Here is a 27,915-nt window from a genome sequence, read left to right on the forward strand (position 1 = left end):
TTCAGCTTGAGGATGGCCCACAGGTGCACAGGTGAGTTTAGGGCTGGATACATACTTGGCCAGTCCATCACCTTCACCTTCAGCTTCCTCAGCAAGGCAGTTGTCATCTACTAGGTGTGTTTTGGGTCATTATCATGTTGGAAAACTTGATAATGAAAACTAATGAAATATATATATATATATATATATATATACACATACATACATATAATATGTATGTATATATATATATATAATATGTATATTTGTATATCCATATACACACACACATATATGTATTTATATTTTATATATGTATATATTTTTATTTATGTTTTATATATTTGTTTATTTTATGTATTTGTATATAATACATATATGTTTATATATGTTGCAGTATTACATTATTACATTGTATTATATTTTCCTTGCTCTGTTACTACATATATAGCTATAAATATATATATATTTTAATTATATATTATATTGACCTTGCTCTGTAACTATGTGTGTGTATATATATATATATATATATATATATATTTACATTATATATTATAGTTTACTACACACACACACACACACACACACACACACACACATATATGTATACACAAACATGTATATTTTACATTATATATTATAGTTTACTACACATACACACACATGTATACACAAACATATATATATACACAAACATATATATTTTACATTATATATTATACAGCTGGAAATGGGGGATATGTATTGCTTGATAAAGCTCTGGTAACAATGACTCTTGCTATTTTTAAATAAAATAAAATAATAAGTAAAGTAATAAAAAGATTCCAAACAACACATTATTATTTTCTACATGAAGTTTATTTTCCCGCGCTGAGCATCTTTAAAAGCGACAAAAAAAGTGCTGCCCGAATCAGCCAATCAGCTTCTGCCATGTTGGGACACTGCAGCCAATCAGAGCGCTCAGCCGGCAGAGAAACTTGCATGTCCCCGGAAAAGTGTAGAACAATGCAGCGGGTAGGAGCGGGTACCATCCTCCGTGTCACTGTGGCTGAATTAAAAACTTTGAGCGGAGGTTTCCTCCGGTTACAGACTGTCTGTGAGGTTAGCTAACAACACCGGGTGAGCCGTGAGCTTCCCCGCCCACTATCACGGCGTGAAACCGGGTAGAGCGTGGGAGTGACACCCGGCTGAATTCCCCGTTAAAAACAAAAACAAATCCCTCCGCTTGTGTCTCGCGCACCACCACCACCACCACCACCACTACCTCCACCTCCAGCAGCAGCAGCAGCAGTCGTGGCCAAATTAAACCCCCTCTCTTCCTCCTCCTCCTCCTCCTCCTCCTCCTCCTCCTGATGTCAAACCGTTTTGCCTCCTCCTCCTCCTCCTCCTGATGTCAAACCGTTTTGCATACCGACTTCCGCCCCGCTCGGCTCTCCCTCCCCTCCGTCTGCATCGGCCGGCGAGCAGCTGATATGACAGCAGGACACACAGTATCACACCGCGCCGCGAGAAGCTGACTTAAAAACTTCATTTGGGAAGTAGGCGGATGTCGTGTGCGGTCGATGTAGGTCGGGGACGGATCGGGCGACACGGAGGACGGGGACGCGAGTGGGTTTTTTGATGCGATGGGATTTGCTACTTCGGCGTGAAGAGGCGGACCTATGAGACGCTGCGAGTTCAATATGCTGAAGCTGTCCCCGGTGTTTGTGTACTGTACGTGGAAGTACAGAGACTGTTTGCCTCCAACTCACAGGCCCACGTAAGGATTTAACACAGCACTATATTTTTTATTATTTCAGCGCACGGATACGCACCGCAAAAACCTCTACTACCATTTTTGTGTTTGTTTTGGAGCGGGGGTTCCTCCACAGAGGCTGCATGTGCTCTACTCCTCCTCTGTGTCCGGGATTTTATTTCTATTTCTGCTAAAATATATTTGTTAAATCGCTAAATCAGACATGGGGGACTGGCATGTCGTAGCTGGCAGCAGTCACCCTTCTGACACAGACAGTAAACCCATTAGAGTCTTTTTTTGAAGGGGCTCTTATTTCAAAGTTGTCCCACGATGAACTATTATTTTGCAGGTATTTTATTTTTATTTTTTATGCGTTAGCTGGTAGGATTTTTATTTAACTTAACGTTTTTAAAAAAAGACTGGTATTTTTTTTTTGGCTCAACCTGATTTTTTTTTTTTTAAATCTCGGGATTGCCCCAGTCATCCCCACGGATACGAAGCTTTTTTTTTTTTTTTGCACCCCTCCTCCAGCCTCATTTTTCCACCATGAGTTACATCCACAAGGTATTGAATGTATTGCTACGTGGACTCGTCATCTATGCGGTACTGAGCTCGGAGTGCACTTACTCGAATGATCTACCCAGCCAGTCGTCTGATGCTGCAAACGTAGCCACCACAGGTAAGCGCAGTCCATGTCGGGGTGTACAAGTGTCTCCATACCTCCTCCTCCTCCTCCTCTCCTTGCTCCCTGTGGCTTTCTCGGGGAATGTCCTGCGCAAGTGATGCATTTTATGTCGACAGCCCTTCTCCTCTCCTTCTCTTCACCTCTGTACATTGCTGAGGAATGCATGACATGACAGGAATGCAGGCTGCATCCTCACTGAGGGGATTTACTGTAATGGTGCCCTTCATGTGTCACTGAGGATGCTGTGGAGGTGCAGCCATACACCATAGCATCATGCAACATGTCAGGTTCCCCTCTGTGTTTACACTTGTGTTGCTGGTCATTGCCACAAGGCCACAGGTGACCCCCCTTCTCTCTTGACATAATGAGAAGCATCTGTATCACCCAGCACTATTGATCCCTTTAACAGGCTTTTGTACATTTTGTACACTCTCCTGACATTTGCCCCAACTTAAAGGCCCCCCATTAATTTCACATTTAGGTTCATATTTGTGTTTTTGTTCTACCTGAACACGTGTACATGCGTTAATGTTTAAAAAACACATTATTATTCTGAATATACCTGCAATCACCGTCTGTCTCAAACGCTTTCCTATCTTTAAAGAAGGTTTCACTGGAGTTACAGTGCAATGCAACAGCTTGTGTCCATGTTTGCTTCCTGTCAGCTGATGTTATTCGGGAAACACTGCAAAATATTTCGACAGGAAATACAAAAGGACACATGCAGATAGGGCTGCCACTAACGATTATTTTCATTGTCGACTAATCTGTCGATTATTTCTTCGATTAGTCGACTAATCATTTCATCGAAAAATGTGTTAAAATGTTGAAAAATGTCGGTCTGTCTCGCCCAAACCCCAAAATTACGTCATCTAATGTCTTGTTTCATACTCACGCCAAAGGGTTTTAGTTCACTGTCACGGGAGAGTGTGTAAAGCTGCCAATATCTGAACGTAAGAAGCTGCAGTAAGAGTATTTTGGGGTACTTTTATAGTACTTTTCTATGAAAAATGACTCAAACCGATTAGTCGACTACTAAAATAGTCACCGATTATTTTAATAGTCGATTAGTCATCGATTAGTCGACTAATCGTGGCAGCCCTACATGCAGAATGTGTGTCTCTATTTGGTATACTTGTGACATCACAAATTCACAGAAAGGCATCGTTAATGAATGCGAACTCTGTGCATTTCTCTGTAGACAAAGTGTTTTGATGCTTTCACAGTATTTATAGACTAGACCTTTTCACTGTTGGTAGACAGTGTGATGCTTTTCAGTGGGCGGGGCTTAGCTGGAGGCAAAACAATCCTCCACAGACGTTAGCTAGTGCTAGCTAGCAAGTTCTGTTGGCTCGTTTTAGACAATGGAGGAAGATGATGCGAGTGGTGCGTTCAGAAATGCTCTCTCAAAATGTCGGAGCGCACTCTGGAACGTTCGTAAAGTCGAAACGCTGTCGGAAGTGCTGTTCGGTTATCCAGAGCACCGCACTCTTAAAGTGGCAGAGCGCATTATCTGCACTCTGTCTAGGGAGACGGAGCAGCAGAGTGCGGAGCGGAGTAAATGTGTGATTCATGTAGAAATATAACTCTCCGTTTCTTCGACCAACAGGGCTTGCATTTTAGCATAGAGCATCCAACGGAATTTACGAACGCACCATGTCAGGTCACTCACTCTCCGGGGCCGCAAGTCTTACGTGAAAAAGTAAACACTGACCAACGGGACCAGACTGGCCGACCCGTATGCTCTCACTCAGTGGATGGATGATGTCACAGGAAGCCAATCTTACAAAGGAGGACAACACTTGAACGGTTTCCTCCATTTTGTTTTGCTATCGAAGCTAACGTTAGCTAATAAAGTTTAAGTTTTGAGCCATGACTCCTTCTATTCTGGCTCCCAATAACACAAGATGACATTTTAGACACGAAAATTAATTCAAACCCAGGTTTTGGGGGCCCGTGCGTATGGAGTTTGTCAGCGTGGGTTTCCTCCAGGTACTCCTGCTTCCTCCCGCAGTCCAAAGACATGCAGGTTAACTGGTGACTCTAAATTGTCCGTAGGTTTGAATGTGAGTGTGAATGGTTGTCTGTCTCTATGTGTAAGCCCTGTGATAGTCTGGTGACCTCTCCAGGGTGCCTTTCTCCCAAAATAGGATAGACTCTAGACCCCCCTGTGACCCCTAACAGGATAAGCGGTTAAGGAAAATCAGCTGTGTCCATGTGTTTATGTACATGTACACATGATTGTTTAAATGTATATCCATACAGTATCTATGACCAGTGGATCCATTCGTAACCTATTCAAGTTTTGTATCTTTGTCAGTGTCTCAGCCGCAGTTTTATATATTCAGTGAGGCTACTTGCACAGGCGTTTTGCTGATCGTTGCCAGAATCCCACAGGTGACCCCCCTCCGACATGTGCTATTGACATGACCTGACGAGAGGAGGATTTCCATCCATTTGCATCTGTTTTCACCCCGCAATATTGATCCATTTAACAGGCTTTTGACAGCTGTCCTAACCTAAAGGCCCAGACTAGTGCTATTTCTTTTATTTTATATATCTTATTATTTAAAAGTGACAACACCAATAAACACTTTTACATAGATGTAACATATATATTCAAAAGGCATCTAGCTGAAGCTGTGTCGCAAGAATTTGGGTTTAAGCACCTAAACGCTCCAAGGTAAAAACATCATGACAGACAAAACACACAGTTTCAGTGTGTAAATGTACATATGCACACAACTGTGTATTGACACAACCCATACAAGTGTAAATATTTAGGTGTGCATGTGCAGTGTGTAACCTGTGGTTCCAGTTAAAACCTGTCACATGTAGTTTTAGTCCTGCATATATGTTGAAAACTTGAAATTTCTGCCAGCATATATTCAGCTCAATGCACCTGACTGAATCAGGTAATATCACAGATATCTGAATGATGCTGATATGTTCGTAAGCTAAAGTTTCACTCTGATAGTGTTGGGTTTTTACATGTGGATTGCTTCCTTTAATAGTCTTTGAAGTTCTGCTTTCACCATGGAAACCACTCGCTTTCATCCACTCAGAGACGACCTCAATCTTTGTCAGTAACACAGACACTGTGATTGAAAGTGACCGTAGACTCAAGTCAAGCAATACTCAAGGTATCTGTAGTAACTGGAGTGGATGGTATCTGTTTTTACAATCCTGCATAGATATAGTTATGGCTGTGCTTAAAGCCTTTTACTTCTTTCCCTGCATTGGACAGTTTAAAAAAAGCTCCAAACACAAACTATGATTTAAATTAATATTTTGGGAAAGTGCAGGAAGTTACTGGTCCTGGCCATGAAATATTCAGGCACAAAACTACCTGTAAAATGGGTGATTGGTGTTTTTACACTTCAGTTTTTTCATGAATTAAACAAGGTATGACGTTTTTGATAACCTTTTGTTACCTTTGGACAAAGTCAGGTTTGCTGTTTCCCCGTGTTCCCAGCCTTTATGCTAAGCTACAAGCTAACTGGCTGCAGGCTGTAGGTTCATTGAGTCCCATACAAAAAAACTCAAACAATTAGTAAGAGTCAACGCACCCCGCATACACGATAACAGGGCTAACTGGTTGCGTCATTTGGCTAATGCTACGTAATGGTTATTAACGAGTTGAACAACAAAGTTTAGCCGTTTTGCTGTTGGTTTAGTTTGTTGGGACTGTTTAATGGCTTTGTGTCAGATATTAGCCGCTGCTGCTGTGTTAGCTCGTGCTAACTGGGCAAATGTTGAACTGCCCAGCTGCCTCTACGCGGTAGCCTAGGCCGTACGCAGACCTCCTTTCTATTTCTGTAAGCTGAAACCATTTCCCTCAGTGAAAAGAAGCTTTTATTTACTTTAATTTCACATATAAGAAACAATAAATTGTGAAGGCCATAAAGCCTCCACAAAATAGCATTTTAAGTCTTGTGTGTGATTTATCCTGGCTTCATATGAGCAAAAGTCTTGTGTGTGATTTATCCTGGCTTCATATGAGCAAAGGAAATCTCTGCTACTCGCTAGGCTAATTTATACAATGTAAAATGCCATAGGCTTGTGCTAATAACGTTAGCATGTTGTATTTGTGGGGAAAATGTGTCCAGATAAAGACAAGTGTTTGTCTGTGAATGCTGCGAGTTATAGTGAAGCTGATTTGTGTACTTGTGTTTGAAATTGTCTCTATTAAGCCATGTTTAATGTATGTTTACGCCATGTTTAATGTGTGTTTACGCCATGTTTAATGTGTGTTTTGAATCAACTAAACTTTACAGCACTTCACAGAAACCCCGCCATCAACTAGTGTTTTGGAGGTGTAACTGAAGAGTGACACAGACACATTTCCGCAGTATAAATGCTCACAACGGCGTTGACTACATTTGTTGGTTACAGCGTAGGGTCTTCATAGAGCTGACGCACAAGTATAAATCCACGTTAACCTGTGTAACGGCAGCAACAGTGCTAACTAGCTAAGGTTAACGTTAGCTAGCTAGCTAGCTGAGCTTACAGGTTAGGAAGAAAAGTGGCCACCTTGGGGTAAACAAAACATTAATTTTGGATCCGAAATAAGTTTTTAAATGATTAAATCAGTCGTAATTTTTATTTACCTTTAAACTGAGTTCTACTTATTGGAAAATTGCTAGCCTTACGTCTACCCACATCAGAGGAGGAATTCAGTTGTCATGGAGATGATACAGTCAACCACCCTTGAGAAGAAACACTGGTGATGATCTCCCCTCCATAACTGACCTCCTGTTATCATGTGACTGAAATCCCATACTTAGCTCATGTCATAACAACTGAACCACCTCCATGACAACTGAACAAACTGATGACGGCCACCGGAGGAGGCCAGAAGTGTTAGTGTCAAACAAAGCGACACTGATGCAGATATTAGCAAGTGAAATCCCATGATGCTTCATTTAAAATGTTATTTTCAAGCATATGTTTTGGGACGAATACTAAATGATATCTGTGTTCTGCCAACATTGACGATAGACAGTGAGGCGCTGCAGCTGAAGACAAAGCCTGTAAATGGAGGCCTATAGACTCATCTATATATTCATGTTCATCTGACACATCCCCTGCCTGTCTGTTTAAGGCTGCGGGAGAAAGTAATAAACCTCGTCCCAGACAGCTGTTAAGCATTCATGACTGTCTGTGTACACGTGTTAAGCAGCTCCTGAAAATAAATCCTGGATATACAGTATATTGATTAATAAGGCAAAAGCAGACTTGCCCTTTTACACAACAACAACAGCCCGACAGTGTTAAACGGGGCCACTGGACGACGTCTCCCTGTGAACAATGAAGTGCAGTGGATGCAGGGATAGTGGTGACTTAATTCAGTGTCAGTAAACATGACCGCAGCGTTACCCATTTCCCAGCCGGCTGCGTGGAAAGGTCAGCTGCCTTGTCACTGGTCTTGGCGTCAGGCGAGGAAAACACAAGGCTGTGGGTGTGTGTGAGTGTGTGTGTGTCCCCAGGTAGCTCCTGTTTGCACAGTTTCCTTTATAGATTAACAGCTGCTGAAGTGAATTCTGAATTGTTTGTTTTGCTGCTTAAATACTATTTAATCTTGGTTTGAAGGTGGAAGATATTTGCGTATCTCGTCCCAGTAGCCAAAATAAATGTTGGCATTGTACGTTTCTACAAACCACGGGTATTAGGGATGCACGATATTGGATTTTTTGCCAATATCTGATATGCCGTTACGTAACAACTCATTTGACCAGTAACTGATACTGATATCGATACATCTGCTTTTTTCCCCCACCTAATTTTAGTGATCATCAAGTCTCCTCTGTAGTGGAATTAACATCATATTATACATGCATATTCCTATCGTGATGGCCCACCAGCAGCCGATATTGGCCGATACTCATGACATACTGATATTATGGTGTGTCTCTAACAGGTGTTACATTTGTACATTATTATGTAGGAGATACATTGAAACTTTAAATTTCAACAATGCTGTGGTTAATGTGTGATTAGGTTTACGCACAAAACCGCTTTGTTATGGTTGGAAAAGATCACGTTTTGGCTTTAGATACCCACTTTTGGTGGCTCAATCCCAGCAGGAAACATAGCGATACCTTGGTTAAAAAACAACCGATTTTCGTGGCATTATCCCTTGTTGAGACACAGCTATGGGTTGCTAAAAAACACCCATGTTTGGTGGCTAAAAACAAGTGGTTTTGTTGTTTGTTGCTCTCGAACAACGGTCTACAACTTGGCAATCATCTGTTGTGCCATCCGCCATCCCCAACTCTACTACGTCCGTTTAGTGACTCTCTTCCGCTTGTGTTACTGTTACTGTATCATAGCATTTTAGCTAAGTTTAGTACGTAATGTTAGTAGGGATGTCAGTTGTGGTTAAATTAGCTTGTCATAGCTTGACACCCATTACTGGTCAACTGTAAAGAAGAAAACGCGAAAATGAGCTTTAGCACCACATTTTAAAGTGCTTTCCATTTATAGATGATGAAATTTTAATGTTGTTTGATGTAATGTTTTGCCTTTTATTTTCTGCTGTCTGCTGGCTAGCCGTGTTAGCATGCAAACATATATTGCCCACTGCTCACCCTGCGGTCGGCTGGTTAGCTAGCCTTGGGCTTTTTCGCACTGGGCATCACTGAGGTCAGGTGGGAGCTAGCGGCACTGCTCATTCCTGACTATTTTTTTTTTTTTAAAAACATGGTGGCCACCCTCCAGTCTCCCTGCTGAGTAAGCAGCTTCATTTTGAGCCTTAAAACCCCTTTAGCATTGGTAACTTGGTTAGCACTTCCAGCCATGCTTACACTGCTAACAGTGCTAACAGTGCTTATAGTGATAACAATGCTAAGGGGGGTTTACAGCTCAAAACTGAGCTGCGTTCTCACTGGGGGAGGAGGGAAGGCGCAGTTTTTCCACAGCTTACCTGTTCGGTCAGGGAGGCGTATTAGCTGCAATCACCAAATGAGCGGCGCTCCTAGCTAGCTCGTGGTCAGACCCAGGCGATGCACAGTGCTGTAAACTTTGGATTAGCAAAATAACCTAAAGATTGACATGGGTAACTGGTCAAAAGTATTCTAGGTGGTATTAACAGATGGCATAACAGTTAGCGTTATCTACGGTGGCTGAAAAGGGCAAATGCAGCAACGATGCCAAGTCAAAAAAATCAAAACTGACCAGGTGTCACTGGATACTGCGTAATTCATTTGTAATTTAAAAACAAACCAAACCAAAATTTAACCGTTTTTTCGTTTTAAAGCATTAACGAAAAATGAGAAAACAGAGCCATTTTTCCTTTTTTTTTGTTGCAGAATAAAAAAAACAACAACCAATTTAAAGCAGTTTGTTTGTGTTTTGTGGCAGTTCCTTTTTTCCTTTTTCTTTTTTTTTCTTTAATTTTTTTTTTCATTTTAAACTAAAAACGAACTCAAGTGGTCTATTTGTGTGTTTTTTTTTCCAAATGAAAAATGTCCATTTCGGTTTTTACTTATTCCTTTTTGTCATTTCTCATTTGGAACAGACATGGTGGACGGACAGGAAGCTGATTTGAAATGTAAAAAAGTAAAAAGTAAAAAATAAAAATAGGTTAAAAAATAAAATAAAGAATAAAAGTTTTTTTTTTAAGTAATTCATTGCAAAGTCAAAAGGGCACGACATACAATGAATGAATACAGTTAACAGTATTAAGTAGGCCTACCTCGACGCAAAAGAAATACAAAAATTGAAACATGCTGCAAAAAGCCAAAACAGCAAGCATGCTGCAAAACAATCGGTGTCAAGCTAATGCTAGTTACGTATATCTGTTGCTAAAAAGAGAAAAGAAAGTATATCTTTGATGTTTTTTTATGTCTTCCCGCCTCAAAAAAACCTCCCACTTTCTCATCTGGTCTCTTTCTCTTGCGTCGAAGCACTAGATATACAGCATTTTTCTGTCTCAGTTGTTTTCAGAGTTTAAGTATTTTTTGAACTGGCATTGTTTCTGTATTTCCAGCGTGTTTGCTCTAAATGTATTTGTTTGTCTTACTGCAGCACAATCCCATTGTTGTATTTGTTCTGGATTTTCATATATTTTTAACTTGACATTGTCACTGAAGCTGCAGCATGTTTCTCCTAATGGAAATATTTTGGGGTATTGTGCTGCGTTTGCTCTTTTCGTCCTCCGTAATTATCACCCAGATAGCGTGGCTTTAATGGTATGATTCATCACATCTATGAGGAGTAACACTTACTCGAGGATATTTGCACCTTCAGAAACCAGGTTACATTGCTGAGTGATGCGTGTGTTCGGGAATTACTTGCCTGCAGGTGTATTTGAACACACGCACACACACACAGTATGCACCTGTACCTGCCTCGCACATCCAGTAGTAAGGAAGGTTTTTCTCGCCCTGGTTTGAGGCTGTTGTTATTGAAGCAGTTTACGGTTCAAAGCTGCCATTTAGCATGCTGTGAGCAGTGAGGGGTGAGACCTGGGTGGGGGGGCTGGCTGTAACATTTGGTGGGTCAGGCAGCTCCCTTGTGATTTCGGATCTTCAAAAGAGCTTGGGCCGTGAGGCTGGGATTCGGTTTCAGAAATAAAGCCGGGGATGGTGATGGAGGATGATTACATAAGTGTGCAATTTGTCTTCAGAGATGAGTCATGTCAGAGTTCCCCACTAGATCTAAAAAACGTGTATAAATTTAGATATTAAATGTTAAAATGATCATGTTATATTAATTTTTCTGATATATAATTTCATTTTTGCAACCAGCTGTCGTCATGTTGAGCGTCGGCCAGCCTCTTCATTGCGGTCTAGAGATTGTATGTTATTTTAAAAACCAAGATTAACAGGCCGATTAATTTACTTCCCTTATCTTGGAGGAACGACGAAGAAGCTGAGTCAGGTGCTGCACATAATTGACTGTTGTTACAGATAACCAGTTGTGCATGATTTGAACTGCATGACAGGGCGTGGAGTTGTTTGTGTGCTTCAACTCATTTCACAGCGTGTTTGTGATCATGTGACGTGTCAGGTTTTTGTATAACAACAAAAACTTGCTCTCCGTTGTGGACCTTTTCAAATGCTTTATTGTACATATACTTGCACACACTGCAGTTTTTTTAGGGTCGAATTCAGGGTAGATACAAACAATAGGAGTCATAAATCATCTCTGTGCACCTTAAGGAAGAAAAGGGTGTTTGGAATTTAAGCAAAACATGCAAAAAAGGAAAAAGAGAAAGGCATTTGTAAAGGGGATGGGTCGAGAGGCTGTGTGAACGTGGTCTTCCCCTGTTTTAATGGTGTATTTAGCTTGTTTGGCGTTTCAACAAACAAAGCCCTTCCCTCTCCAAGGAACATCCAGTTCTCAAGTAATGTGCCTGCTGCATGATAGTTGTCTCAGATACAGGGCCCCCCATTTAGCATAAGCTTTACATAACTTACAGATGCAGAAAGTGGCTGCTGTAGGTTAAATTACACACGGTCAAAAGCAGTAAAGCAAACACGAGTCGAGTTCTCTCTCACACTTGCTTGTCATGCACGGTATTTCCACATGATCTATAACTCCGCCGCTAAGATTTCACTCAGAGATTGTCCAAGTTTGGAGAGAATTTTGCTGAAGATTGCTTTGTTTACGCAGCTAAATCAGAGGTGACACCGGCTATCTGAGAGCAGAGCGACCGCATTAATAAAAGGGCCTGTTTTGAAAGGAGTTTCAACATTTGCCTATCTCACCAGGGCCTGCTTGAGTACTGCAGGGAGCAGAGGAATTTGCATTTTGTGATACTTCCGTCGCTTACTTGCTGGCCCACGTTCTATCAAAGTAACACAGCCGCTTGAGGAAAGCCAGGCTTTCTTACTTAATGTGGTGTTGGGAGCCTCAGAGGGAGTTTCGGGTTGGCTCTGGGGGCTAATAGTGACAGAGTGTCGGGGGGAACGTGGAGCGAGTCGTAATGTCCTGGTTCTGTGGAGCACAGCTCAACAGGCAAAGCCATTTCCTTTCCCTGACTGGAACAGACTGTTCTGAAGGGTTCGTCATGAGCCAAGAGAGGAAAAAAGAGGTCAGACTTAACCAAAACTCTCCAACTAACCCTGAGGACACTTGTGAGAAGCAGGGCCACACTAACAGCTGTTTTGGTAATCAGTTCATCTGTTCAACATCCATTTGATTAACTGATAATTAATTAGATAAAAAGAGAAAAGCTAAATTTGATTATTTCCAGTACTTTAATTTATTCCTCGTGCTCTTTCAGACAATTTGCAAATAAAAAACAAAATCAAATTTAATGTTACGCTACATCAAGAGTAAGTACCAAAAAAGCCACTGCAATAAAAATAATGACATTAAATACATGGACATTGAGGATGCAGCCATACACTACAGATGGGAATCACCACAGGATCCATGATACAATATTATTGCAATTTTAAATATGTTGCGATATGCCGAGTATTGTGATAAAAGATACTGGGGATCACAATACTCAGCAAATCACAACAAATTTAAAATCGCAATAATATTGTATCGTGACTTAAGTTTCGTGATGATATCGTATTATGGATCCCCTACAACTAAAGCAGGATTTATAGTTGTGTGCAGACGCTACGCCGTAGCCTATGCACGTCGCCTATGCCGTTGCGAGCATTTTCACTTCTGCGTCGGTGTTTCAGCGTCGTCATGCGATTACACCACCAGACCACTAGTTGGCAGTGGGGTATATGTGCCACTGTGTTAAGCATTTCTGTATCCTTCCTCAAACATTAACAAACATGGCGACCGTGAGTGAGCAGATCGTGTTGGAGCTCGTGTTGGTTTCTTTTACTGAAAGTACTGCAGTACCACCACGACCACTGAACGGGCGGAGGCAGAAGACAGTGAAGTTTCTGTGCTTGTCCGACCACTAAGAGATATGGACGAGGAAATGCATTTCGCGACTTCAGGATGTCGGCTGGCAGATTTGACGATTGGGTTCGTTGATTGCGACCATTTATCTCCCATCAGTCTACTATTGATGATAAAATTCATTGACATCGACTTGACTCCTTTCTCGAAGTGAGGAACCCTCAGAGAATTAGCCCTCCTGCTCTGCAGTTTCTCTCAGCTGAAAGTCCCTAAAATGCTCCATGGGTTTAGTATCTTTCATCTCATTTCGGTTTTATGGACTACAGCTTAAATGTTTTGGTTCAGTCTCACCGCTCATCAAAGTTATTTCCAACCACAGCAAAAACGCTCCGATAAATCTACTGTACACCACCTACCCAGCACCAAACGGCCTACAGGCTAAGTTAGCGACCAGCTGGTGAACAAAATGGAGCATTTGGCAGCTAAAAGTCAGCTATGTCCATCAGGAGTTGGTGAACACAGAGCTAATGTTGGACCGACTGTCATTAGGTGGCCACAAGCTGGATAAATAGGCCGCTGTTTGCCATATCAATTTCATAATTTGATAAAGGTCAGTTTTGTGTTTACAGTGTGCTTCCAATTGGCTAAAAAAAAATCCATTAATTTTGCTTTATTGCAAAATCCATCTGTCAAAAAAAAGCATGGGTTCCGTTATAGATCACTAATAACCTCAAATGAAAGGCCTGTAATGCATCGCCGCACTGACGCCACTCAGTTGCCCAGCTGACTTCCCCCAGAAGTGGACAGCTGCCGCCCATCTCAATCAGGGGCTTTAGGGCTGTGATCCAGCGTAATGAGGCCCGTCACCAGCAGACTCCCCTCCGGTGTATTTATAAAGCCACTGGTGAAGTTTTCCATGTGCATTTTTCCATCATGCTCCCTGTCTTGGTTGCTGCTGACAGTGACACGGTGGGTTCAGAGTGTTCTTCGTCATTACGCCGCGGCATCGGGCAAGTCTGACTTTCAACTGGGCTCACTGGGGAGATAATGGAGCTTTGTTTAATGGTTTACCCCATCGTCACCAGCCGTGACAGACAGCAGAGATCGGATTAGAAGTCACTAACAAGTGCTGTGACAATCACTGGTGACCTGATTCACTGGCATGATGGCGTTGTTAAGTTGGTAATCTACATTGAGGAGCTATTGGTCTTTTTTCCATTTATTTTTTTGATAACTGTGAGACATATTAAGACCTATTGTGCTCATTTTCATGTTCATACCTATATGTTTACCACGTTTACATGCTTTAATGTCCCCATACTGTCTGTGCTGAAACACCTGTATTCATTGTCTGTCAGAAACACTCAGTTTTAGCACCAGTCTGTTAAAGCCCCCCTTCCGAAAATTCCCAGTCTGCTCTGATTGGTCAACGTTTCCGGGTCTTTTGCATTTCGGCATCTCTGCACCATCACTGCAGCCAGGGAAGACTGAAATGGTGTATATTGGCACTTTCTACTACGAAAAACGCTAAAAAAGTTTCTTAACCAATATTTTTCGACCTGGAATATAATTCAAAACTAACATCAGCAACCCTTCCATTAGCATGTAGCTACATGTAGCATTTTACTTGCAGCCAGGGAATGACTGCCTACAATGGTATACTTGTCTTTATCTGGACACAGATTCCCCACAAATACAACACGCTAATGTTTTTAGCACAAGCCTATGGCATTTAACATTGTAAAAATTAGCTAGCCAGTGGACTTTTCCTCTACTCATATGAATCCAGGGACAACAGCAACATTTAACAAAGGTAACGTTACAAAATTCAGCTCCATTACAACTCACAAGGTTCACTGACAAAACAACTGTCTTATACTAAACACGTTTTCCAAACAAATACAACATGCTAACGTTATTAGCACAAGCCTATGGCATTTTACATTGTATAAATTAGCCTAGCAGCTAGCAGAGATTTCCTCTGCTCATATGAAGCCAGGATAAATCACACACAAGACTTAAAATGCTATTTTTGTGGAGGCTTTATTGTCTTCACAATTTATTGTTTCTTATCTGTGAAATTAAAGTAAATAAAAGCTTTGTTTCCACTGAGGGAAATGGTTTCAGCTTACAGAAATAGACAGGAGGTCTGCGTCGCAGTGATGAAGTATAAATCCTGCTTAACTAGTTTACTGCTACTTCCGCTATCTCACCAGAATCTGCCCCCACGATTATTTTTACAGTAAGGACCACAGGAATAAGGTGGATAGGTTTCCCTCATGTTAGCATGTAGCTACATGTAACGGTGTATGTAGTACAAGCGCTTGCAGTAATGTGCCTGGAGTAGATGACCATATAAAAAATCTGTCACGAGCTGATGTCAACTTGCCTCGAAAGTGGAAAAAGAACGTTGGAAACAGTATTCAGAACGGTCTGATGCAAATAAGTAAAAGCATAATGGGTCCCCTTTGACTATAATTTAACTTTTCTGTTTATGGTTATCAGGACAGTTGCACCATTTCTCCTCGAACACAGAATCGCTGTCAAATGATCTACAACAGTGAAACAAATCCTTGTGTTACATTGTTGAATCTCTAATACACGCACCAGTATGTTCGAGATAATTCATTCATAAGCAGACAACACGCGCAGCCAGTAAGCTGATTCACTGGTGCAGAAAGCGCCTCAGTAAGAGATGTAGGTCACTGTACTCAGCTGTACAGTGTTTCCTGCTGTGAGTGGCCGACAGTAGCACAACCATCTGCCCTCACCCTGCCCGGAGGGGACTATTGTTGTCCCGCTCCGCCACACGTCAAGGTGTTGATCCCCCAGCTGGCAATGTGTGGGTGCTTGGCTGGGCGAGCCCTCCGTGATGGATGCACACAATGTCGTCAGGTAGAGACATAGGGCTGGAACTAGAGCTGCAACAATACTCGCCAACTAATTTGATAATCAGCTGATTAATTTGAGTTTTTTTATTTGAAAAAAGTCAAAATTCTCTGATTCCAGCTTCTTAAATGTGAATATTTTGTGGTTTCCTTCTCCCTTGCTATGACAGGAACAGAATATTTGTGGATTTTTCACCCTTTTCTGACATTTTATAGACCAATCAACCAATTTACAAATTAACTGACAATGAAAATAATCATTAGTTGCAGCCCGAGCTAAAACAGTTTGTAAATGGCAACTATTTTGGGTATTTTTTGAAGGAAAAATGCTCAATACGTCCTGTTTTTTGGCCTTGGCCAGACAAAACAAGCAATTTTAAGATGTCACCTTTGGCTCAGGGAGACCTTGATGCCCATTTCATAGGCCACATGATGAGTAGATTCATGGCAACGATCGTTGTTAGTTGCATCTCTAATGTTTCAGAATAAAAGGCGGATAGGGTCACAGCCTCGTCCTGTTATGAGAGTGGGATCCTGCTGTGATAATACTCGTCACCTTAACACAGGAAGAAGCCAATGCCATGCCCTTCACAGCAGCCTAAAATTGTCACTGTGGCCTGCTCACTTTGCATTTCACTTCCTGGATAATCATGTGTCTCTACCAGTGCAAAATCTTATACATTTCATCTGTTGTGAGCCTCATTAGACCCTAACCTATAAAGTGTTTGTAACTAATGTGTTTGTTTTCCAGTGTGAGACTTCCTGTGAAATTAGGACGGTGATCAGATGTTACGTCTTCAGCTGATTCTCCTTTCAGACACAAATGGATCTATATTTATATGTGTATGTATATTGAGTGGGATTTAAAGTTAGATTTTGGATGCGAGGAGCAGTCCCCTCTGATTTCAGGGACTTTCCCTTGGCACAGGGCACGTGATGTGGTGGCCTGGGCAAGAGGGGCAAAGAGCGGTGTGGATTTCTTTGGTATGCCGCCCCCTCTAAAGTCTGTCGCCACCGACAGTCGTGCTGTGACCTGTGCTCACAACAAATCAATATACAAGTAGAGAACAAACACAAGGGGGAGACTCAGACGTGAATGTGATACATAAAGAAAACTGGAGAAAAGCAGCACAAGGATGCATGTTTTTTCTTGTCAGTGTTGGGTTCACAGCTTCTTTTGACCCCCAAAAAAGTTAATACAGGCTTAAGGTTGCATTATACAATGTCCATTATTCAGACAAGCAAGCAGGTGAACAGTTTTCCTCTCATGTTTTGGTTGGACCCTGTAAGGCTGTGATGAGTTGACTGCTAATCCGCCTTAGCGCTGTTAACAGTAGCATGTCCGGACCAACAGGTGGGCTCTCAGGAGCCACTTGGCCTCCCCTTGATCTGGTCCGAAATGGGCCCAGTTTGTATTACACATCAGAGGACCTGATAAAAACTGAATGACTCTCCTGAAGCAAGTGGGTCACAGGTCTGTCAAAGGCAAGGCCGGGCTAAAGCAGCCCGAGAACAGCCCATTGGCCCTCTTAGGCTGAGCTGCCCCTCTGGAAGGAAAGCAAAATTAGTGTTTTCTTTTTGCTCTTGTGGCAGCATGAAGATGACGAGCCAATGATTGCTTAAGTTAGACTTAATTAAATTATATTAATATAAACAAACTTTTGTTTCTTTTTTATAGTAATGCCTCCATGACACATAGGCCTAATTGGGGTGGCGCAAAGCTAAAAAAAAAGTGGTGCAAAGCAATGCCCTATAGAGACAGAGCACAATGCGTCACAGTGATTTATACTGGCTTCATATGAGCAGAGGAAATCTCAGCTTGTCACTGTGCTAATTTATACAATGTAAAATGCCATAGGCTTGTGCTAATAATGTTAGCATGTTGTATTTGTTTGGAAAACGTGTTCAGTATAAGACAGTTGTTTTGTCAGTGAACCTTGTGAGTTGTAAAGGAGCTGAATTTTGTTGTTGTCCCTGGCTTTATATGAGAAGAGGGAAAGTCCGCTAGCTGCTAGGCAAATTTATACAGTGTAAAATGCCATAGACTCTGCAAAAAACATTAGCGTGTTGTAATTGTGGGGAAAAGGTGTCCAGATAAAGACAAGTGTACTGTTGTACGCAGTCATTCCCTGGCTGTAAGTAAAATGCTACATGTAGCTACATGCTAATGGCAGGGTTGCTGATGTTGTTAATTTCTCCCTAGTTTTGAATTATATTCCGACTGAAACAAGACCAGTAATAAAAATATTGGTTAAGAAACTTTTTTTGTGTTTTTCATAGTAGAAAGTGCCACTATACTCCATTGCAGAGAAAGTCCACTAGCTGCTAGGCTAATTTATACAATGTAAAATGCCATAGGCTTGTGCTAAAAACATTAGCATGTTGTATTTGTGGGGAAAATGTGTCCAGATAAAGACAAGTGTTTGTCTGTGAATGCTGCGAGTTATAATGAAGCTGATTTGTGTACTTGTGTTTGAAATTGTCTCTGTTAAGCCATGTTTAATGTGTGTTTAATGAGTGTTTAATGTGTGTTTAATGAGTGTTTAATGTGTGTTAACAGCACTTCACAGAAACCCCGCCGCTGACAAGTGTTTTGGAGGTGTAACTGCAGAGTGACACAGACACCACCACCACACATGTATAAATGTCAAGAGTCAAACAGCCATTTACATAATTGATTAAATGGGAAGTAGACCTATTTTTTGGGAAGCATTTTCTTTAAAGTTAAAAGTAGCCTGATGACGAACTAAAATCAAATACTTCAGTGATCAGTGCACATAATATTACAGTATATCTGTGCATAGTATGTAAATTAAGTTAATTTTTAACATAATGTTAAAGAAAGTGATATTCTGTGGGGGATTAACCCCAAAGGTTGCCTTTCAGGTTAGATCAACAGCCCTTCAAAATGTCTGTGTATGTCCCTGGTAAAAGTTTAGGAACTTCTGTCTGCACATGATTTGTTTCTTCTGTGTTTCAGATCAGAAAACTTACGTTTTGATGTGAGACACAGATAATCTGTAACCTTCAGAAGTGCCACTGTTAATCCTCTGCAAGGGTATTGCATCACTTGCAGAAACTTTCATTGATGTCTTTATTTGGATTAACTCCGCAAATCGACTTTGCTATTGTCTGAAGTGTGGCACTTATTCTTAGCTACAAACTGACGTCCATATTTAGGAACACCAAGTTAAAAAAAACACCAGAATCCTGTTAAGCAGGAAGGTGGAAGACACACACAGGAAACTGGCAGAAAGCCAAACCTGCTGCTGTCTGCTGCAACTCTTCCAACCAAGACATTGTGTGTCCAACACCAATTTATCTTTTAGTGCCACTTTTCAAAATGAAATGAAAAACACGTGTCCTTGCCCGCTGAGCGCGCAGAGACATCGGCTTGTTTTGACAAACCTTGTAGGTTTAAAGATAGGAGTGAAACTTTGAACAGGCTGTTCTCGATGTTCCATTCCTTCACATAAATGTCATTTTAAATCTTTCCCTCTCAAGGCTGTGCAGAGGTCTGTGTTGAAATTTATAATTTGCACACATCTCAAACGATGCTCCAGTCATGTAAGATCCAACGAGATGTATGCGTTGTATAAATCTTACAGGAAGCGAGAGCAGTGTGCAGCACTTTGTTTCTTCAAGTGCTCTTCACCTGCTATTTTTCAAGGTGCAAATATTTGTCTTTCATGGTTGTCATGCCACTGACGAGCTCAGGCTTCTTCTTATGACAATGTACCTGTAATATGATCCTTCATAATTTGAAAGACCTATGTGCAGTCAGTTGTCAGATGCAACATGTTTATTGATGCAACAGTAGTCATATAAATTTGAGTCTTAAAAGCAGCTGAACACATTATTGTGACATTAAACCACCACTGAATGTTAATGTTGGAATGTACTCTAAACACCACAGAACTATACCGTAAAACTTCAATTTAATGCCCAGTCCCTTGTACTAGTGCGGTGTCGCCACACATTTCGACGAATAAAGGCCTGTCTCAATTAGACGTGTGGTCCAGTTGCCAAGCAGTTTTTTTGGCCTCAAATTATGTGTCCATTCCTCGATTACCCTGTAAGTTATTCATACTCCTTTGGTCCGTAAGGGTCCTCAGATCAAAAGAATCAAAAGGGTTTTTCATAAAAATGAAAGTTAATTAAAGTTGTGAGTATAGTTTCTTTCTTTCTCTAATGCTGTGTCTCTTGAAGCTAGAACAAATGGATGATTCATAATTAATGTTATCTGAAGCCTAATTTTTAAACAAGTAATATTCATACTGGTTTAAATAAACAATTTGATTGTATTTCCTGATCTTTGCTGAGCAACAGTCTTTTGTGAAAGGCCTGTCCCAAATATAGGCCTGTTGATTTCAGTGGTTTAAGCAAATAATAGCCCGGGCTACTAATTTAAGTTTTATGGTATGTATATTATTCAAATTAAAACCATCTTATCTGAATTTATGAGGTTCACATGGACACAGAGCCCAGTCTCACTCTGAAGTCTTCGAAATCCGGCGCTTGGGCAGTGACTTGTGGCGTCAGAAATTTAGAAATTACGGCCCAAACCCAAATCGGGTTGATTGGGTCAGGCCCAGTCAAGGTTAGGCAGAGAATCAAAGGCTCTTGTTCGAATTCTGCTCCTTGAAATGTCCACTATAGTAAGTTCATTTTTTACAGTTAAGTACCTCAGATGTCAGGTGAACTTTTAAAGTGTCCAGAATTTCAGCTCAATCTAAAATCTGAAGACAGATCATGATATCAAGTTGGCCAAGGTCCAGGGTGTCAAGGACGAAAGTATCTAATTTGACTTAAATGTAGGAAGCAGAGGTGTTAAGTTGCCTGCAAGATTCAAATAATTACAACTATTGTTCGCTCCCATACACATCTGGTTTCTGTTTTTTGTCACTAGGTTCCTTCTTTTATTTGTTTAATCATTTCATAACAGGGTCAGGGCACATGGGGTACCAAACCCTAAAAGAGATGCTTCTCAGAAGTCCAGTGGGAAAGTCTTAGCTCATCTTTCCTGTCCTGAGGCTGTGTCACACATGAGGAACACTTAATCCCAGCTGAGGTCATCCAGGCTACATCTTTGGTTCACTTCTGTGCATGATTTAGACGAAAATCAATTATTTTTTCTTTTAATCGTGGATGTTCTCGAGTTGTGCTAGAACACTGTATCCCATAAGTACATGGCCAATGCTTGTGGAGTCCTCATCATGCTTTTCATTGTTCATTGTGAACTTTGAAAGTCTAGCATGTGATGTCATCTCCCTATCTCGCTTTCCATAGACATTCAATCCATTAACCTTATATCCAGAGGAGCGTGACGGAGGCCGAGCGAGCTAATTAACCGAGTGCTCGGCCCCTTCTTGTCTTTGAATCCTCTCTCCTCCTGCTTTTCTTTCTCAGCCCGGCCGCATACATCACACACCTCGTGTCCGTTGCTGTTTTTGAAACATTCCTGGGACGCCAAGGCTCAAGGAGCGTCTCCTTTTCTGGAAGTTTTTAGATCGGACTTGGTGGGCCTCCACACGTTTTGCTCTAGTTGCCCCCACCCCCCTTTTTTGACCCCTCTTTATCAAGCTGTGGCCTAAGCAGAGGATTACTGATGCTCATTAGGGTGGTTTAGATGGGTAAGGGATACCCTGCCTGTAGAAATGATTGGGTTCAACAGGTCAAAGACAAAGAGAGATTTAATAAAAGACAGGGAGGTAGAAGGATTTTATGTGTTTGGGGCTGATGCAGAGTAAACTGAAAGGTTCTGTATGTAACTTTCAGAAAATCCTTGTTATTAGTGACACTTTCTTTGAGGCCTTTAAGTCAGCATCCTGTTGTTCGCACACAATAGGTGCGAGCGAGTACCTTGGCATCGGACAAGTAACGTGACATACATGATGAGACTGAATGTGATTAACCGGCATCATGCTTACAGACTGCTGGAAAAAAAGTTACTATCATTTAGAATAATGTTATCTGCAATGTACTTGTATTTCATTTGGACCATTGACTCCATGATACTAAGTAGCTTGCTGTTTGGAAATTACCTTGTAAGCTAACGTTACGTAAAGCAACCAACATGCAGTAAAGCTAAGTTACAGTTAGATGGGCGGCAAGTGAGCTAACCATAACCTAAACTAAGGTTAGCCAGCTAACTAGCCTGCTGTTTCCAAATTACTTTATCAGCGAACTAAGCAACCAATGATAGATCCATGTAGAATAACGTTAGCTAAGTTACAGCTAGCTGGGCGGCAAGTGAGCTAACCATAACTTAAGCTCAGGTTAGCCAGCTAACTAGCTTGCTGTTTCCAAATTACTTTATCAGCGAACTAAGCAACCAACGATAGATCCATGTAGAATAACGTTAGCTAAGTTACAGCTAGCTGCGCAGCAAGTGAGCTAACCATAACCTAAGCTAAGGTTTGCCAGCTAACTAGCTTGCTGTTTCCAGATTACTTAATCAGCTAATTAAGCAACAAACGGTAGATTCACGTAGAATAACATTAGCTAAATTACATCTAGCGGGGCAGCAAATGAGCTAACTATAACCTAAGATAAGGTTAGCCAGCTAACTAGCTTGCTGTTTCCAAATTAATTAATCAGCAAACTAGGCAACCAATGGTAGATCCATGTAGAATAACGTTAGCTAAGTTACAGCTAGCTGGCCAAGTTAGCTTAGGTTACAGTTAGCTCACTGGTCACCCAGCTAGCTGTAACTTAGCTTAGCTAAATGTGTCTGCCGTTAGTTGCTTTGTAACGTTAGCTAATAAAGTAATTTGCAAACCAGCCCTGGGACTCTGGATGAATTAGCTGATGTTTTCCACTCAGTATGATCCAGAATCCAGTATTTCAGTATTTTGCTGCGACAGCTAGCTAATAATTAGACCACGTTAGTAAGCTAAGATTAGACTGAGAGACTGAAAAATGGTGCCTTTGGACACATTGTTTGGGTTCAACATGATCATGTTACAGTCCTGGAGGATTATTAATGTGCACCTCCTCCTGTACTGCCTTAATATGCACATTCAGCACATCCAATGCATCAAAACATTGTTTTCTAGTTGGAGCTGCGCCTCGTTTTCAAACTGTATGGTTTGACTAAAATGAACAATGACAGCAATATAGTCCACGATGAGCAGCGCTAAAATCAACCTGCGTAGTTGTCCCTCCTTTGTGACATTAGAAAGTGTCACATTTATCTTGCAAGTGTACTCTTCTTCAACGTTTTGTTTACTTCCTGGATTTTTCCCACATGGAAATTCTGACCAATCAAGAGCAGCTTTCTTGCACAAGGCATTTGATCTGGTCCGCTTGTAAATGCTGCCGTGAGAACATGAACCAACTCTCGGCAATTATACAACTTTGTAATAAAAATAGTCCCTGATTCAGACCAAAGCAAGACAACTCTAGGTCTGAAAGTACCCTTAATCTCCGGCCTGAAGGTCAGTTTCCAGGCCACCGATCCAAAATGTATGTCCCCGAAACACAGCATGTGTGGTCTCTGTCGTGGTGGCTGACTGTCATTTGTTGTTGTTAGCAGACTCCATTTCTAAGCTAAATGTTATCTGCTGTTACTGAAGAGAGGCAAGGCACTTGGGAGCATATATAAGGTCACATCCTTTGGACTTTCCCAGACACTTATCCTGAGTCCTTTGGATAGAAGGCAGTCCATAGGCTGTTGTAGGCAACCGAGAAAGACGGGGAAGGTCTCAGTTTTTGAGTTACATTACAATACATTCATTATTGGCAATAAAAAATATGATTAACACATGCAAAAATGTACATGCAGTACCTTAAAAGGAGCCCTGTAGACTTCTTGTAACACTCAGCATTTCTCTCAAACAAAGTGGGAACCTACTTGTAAAAACATTGCCCCGAACTCTACAGGGTTTCTTTAAAATCAGACCTTTGAGAGCCGTGGAGCCTAAATGACTGCGTCAGACCTTTTATTAACACATTCAAAATCCACTCTAGCTTCCTTCCTTCGCTGCAGTTGCTGGAGCCGATCCAGCAGCTCCACCTCCACCTGTATTGTTTGCGTAACCCATTGCGTCTCACATTCAGTAAATTGCGACAAAGACAATACAGTTCAGGGTGGATCAGGTTCAGTCGAGACATGTTGAGCCCGGACACATGCAGCTTAGTGTGTGTGTGGTTTTGCAAGACTTTATTTTGGCTGGACTCTGCCTCTGTGTAGGTGGCTCTGAAGTAACATCATCGCTGTGCATTGCTTTGAAAACTTTTGACTCCCACTCTGAGAAATGGGGCAATTATGCATTTGTGTGTTGCATGTTGTTGATGCTGTAGTGGCACGTTCCTGTGCCGTGCCCTGGGGCACCCTGGGGAGTTAGAAAGCTCACCTGTCAGCATAGCAGTAGCTCAAACATAACAAGGAGCCAAAGCCAGGCAAATAAACAGTGTTTTTCAAGCGTGTCAAGATGTGGAAATCACTTGTTTGATTTTCGGATAGAGATGTCTGCTGTCAGATTCCTTCCCTCCTGCTGGCCAACTTCATTAAAGCCACCTTGAGCTTTTTCTTGTCACTCCGTTTAACAGCAAACCAAAGTGAAAGAGGTCATTTTTTTTAATGTAGACTCACGACAACGTGTCCATTTTAACAGCTTGTGCACACAAACATTTTCTGTATCTTGTTTCTTCCTCTTCAACTAACCACCCTTCTCCCTCTCCCTCCTCTCTCTGCACTAGCTGGTGGCATTTGTAGGCGGTAATGATATTTGTGTCTTATTAATGGCTGCTGATGAGCTGAAATGGTAGACTCTCCAGAAGCTTTATTTACTTGCCTTTAATACTGACCCGTCAGCTTGACTTATGACACTGCCATATGGGCGCTGGCTGCAGGGGACACGTCTGGTACACATCGACATCACATTCCTCCCTCCTCCGCCCACTTTCACACAATCTGGAGCATCTAATTGGTGCATTGAATGCAGCATGATTAGGATTTTTAGCTTTATTCACAAGACACATGACTTTTAAATGAGATGGGGTCATGTGAGACACGTGAGACGGAGCGACGCTCGTAACTAACCCATGACTGCCGCAATAAAATGCAGGAATTCATAAGAATGTATTTAACATCTCACTTATCGTCCATATGGTAAGTGCATACATCATGAATGCGAGAAAGCTGATAGGAGTTTGGCGCAGTGACAGTGGATCTAATGAACTGCTGACACGGCCGACACTGTGTGGTAATATACTGTTTGACATCCAAGCAGGAGGTCGCACCGACTTGTAGCCGCTGTTGTTACATCAGGGCAGAGGAGTCGTGTAGTGAATAATGAGACAAGCAAAAAAAGGTGCAATGCTGAAGTGTCCCTGCAAGAGACAAGAGTCCTCATAGTCCTGTCAGTCTGTCCCTGGGGCGGGATATTTGTTACAGTCAAAAACCTTATGGGAAATCGGTGGTGATCGTGTTTTATGGGCCCAGGTCAGAATTTTCAGAAATTGGTACCACCCAAGGTGATATATTCTAGTTTGGGATCATGAAAAACTCTTTATCTCTAGAAGATATTTCAACAATAACCCCTGTAGAGCTTAGGCCCAGATATCAACCTTCAATGGCACCAACAGTTAAACCAAAGAATGAAAAACCCAAGTCATGTTTCAAGTTTGGTCTCATTCAAGGTCTCATGTGAAAGACCATCCTAAAAACCCAATGTTTGGATATAGTCTACCTGAAAATATCATGTCCTGAAGCAGAGATATGCACTTCTTTGTCTGATGCTGTGACAAATTTTGAGCTTTGAATTTACCTTGATCCACTAAATATGTAATGGTGTACTTTTAATATGTTTTTTTGATGTCCCAAGAGATCACAAAAAAACTTTGAATGATTGCTATTGTAATTTTCCCTGGGTCAAACCCCAGATTGACTGGACTATCAGTTCTGTCGCCGACTTTGACCTCCGACTCACCTCAACAAGAGAACAAAACAAATTATCTTCAGTGATCATTAGTGTTACTGTATCTGTGTCCACATGTTCTACTGTTAAATGATGGAATAGGTTACTCCCCTGAATATCATTGGGCCATCCAAGATACCATTTTTTGGGCTCCGAAACTTCACTAGTAATCAACAGCCAATATTCATAGCTCCGGCCAGGGGGTGCGGCTCGGGTACGGTGTTGAACATGACTCATGAAGGACTCAGCCAGACATTTCTTGACTGCTATGGACGGCATCATGCTGCAACACGTGCCTTTTGTTGTAATTAAAGACATTGATATATAAGGATTAGGTCATTCTACAGTAATTTGTTTTATATTGTCATTTGTTAATATAAATCACATTTGTAAACCCAAGAGTTTGGTTAATGACGTCCTATCCACGCACATTTTATGACATAATAACAGCTTGTGACATTTCTTTTTATCACAGATAAATTATAGACCTACATAACTGCTTGTAATGATAGGCTTTGAATCCGAGACAACGCCTCACAGAGTGCTGTGAAACAGAGGCACAGATACAGTGCACTAGCTCCAAGAAATTTAAGATTTGTGATGTGTATTAAAAAGATTTATATTTATTTATTCTTTGTCATTTCTCAGAACTCGCATACTTTGAAACTTATCCTATACACAACCCCCCAACGCAAATATCCAAAATTGAAAACTGAGACCAAATGAACAAATACCGAAGTATAGTAGTGGAGTATTAGAGTCCAGCTCTAATGTTTGAATGCAGTAATAAAAGCATTCAGTCTTCATCAGAAATTTCATCAGCTAATTCATCTGCACTCCTGGGACTTGTTTGCAAATTACTTTTTTACTTTTACTACTGTTACTTTTTAGCTAACGTTACAAAACGGCATTAATGGCAGATCCATTCTGCTAAGCTAAGGACCAACAAGCTAACTGTAACCTAATCAAAGTTAGCCAGCTAGCTGTAACTTGGCTAACGTTATTCTACATGGATCCACCACTGGTTGCTTCGTTAGCTGATAAAGTAATTTGCAAAAGGGATTTTTTTGGGGGGTGGGGTTAGTTTAGCGTTCTTAAAACAATCACAAATGTTTTGAGGGTCAGGTATTTTTTTGTGCCTCCACGCCAGCAGTAGCATTCTATTCATCTGTCTCTCTCTGTACCACCTTACATCCCTACGTCCATCCATCCCATTCTCATGAACACAATGTCTCAAGAACACCTTGCGGAAATTTCTTTAAATTTGACACAAACGTCCATGTGGATGTTCGACATGGACTTGGCTCATGGTCAGAGGTCAAGGCTCACCATGATCTTGCTTCTATCTCTTTCTCAGGAACACAATATCTCAAGAGGGCTTACGGGAGTTTCCTCAAATTTGGTACAAACGTCCACTTGGACTTAGCGATGAAATGATTAGAATTTAATGGTCAGAGGTGAAGGTCACTGACCTTTCATCCATCTCATTCTCATGAACCCGATATCTTAAGAAAGCCTAGAGAGAATTACATTAAAATTGACACAAACGTCCACTTGGACTTGAAAATGAACTGATTAGAATTTAGTGGTGAGAGGCCAAGGTCACTGTGACCTTGCGCCTGTCTCGTTCTCTTGAAGGCGATATCCTAAGAACACCTTGAGTGCATTTCTTTACTTTTTTAAAAGTTTTTTTTTGGCTTTTTGCCTTTATTAGACAGGACAATCCAAAAGTGAAAGGGGGACACAGAAGGGACGACGTGCAGCAAAGGGCCGCAGGCTGGAATCAAACCTGTGGCTACCGTGGCAAGGACTCTGCGCCTACACATGGGACTCCTGCCTAATAGGAAATAAAATGTTAAAATGCTAAAGTGACAACATTTT

At 41.4% G+C, this 27,915-nt stretch overlaps 1 protein-coding gene across 2 annotated transcripts in view; it reads left to right on the forward strand.

Annotated features, from left to right (window-relative positions):
- Positions 1–1,376: 1,376 nt before the first annotated feature.
- The window catches only part of stim2b (stromal interaction molecule 2b), a 79,127-nt gene continuing 52,588 nt past the window's right edge, over positions 1,377–27,915 (forward strand). The window contains exon 1 of one of the 2 annotated variants that reach the window (XM_050067675.1): positions 1,377–2,396. In XM_050067675.1, the coding sequence (XP_049923632.1) occupies positions 2,264–2,396 (133 nt within the window). In that variant the 5' untranslated portion in view covers positions 1,377–2,263. The remainder of the gene's footprint in view (positions 2,397–27,915) is intronic. The other variant, XM_050067674.1, reaches the window with a different exon arrangement.

Source organism: Epinephelus moara, chromosome 17 (assembly GCF_006386435.1).
Source record: "Epinephelus moara isolate mb chromosome 17, YSFRI_EMoa_1.0, whole genome shotgun sequence".
Taxonomy (NCBI): domain Eukaryota; kingdom Metazoa; phylum Chordata; class Actinopteri; order Perciformes; family Serranidae; genus Epinephelus; species Epinephelus moara.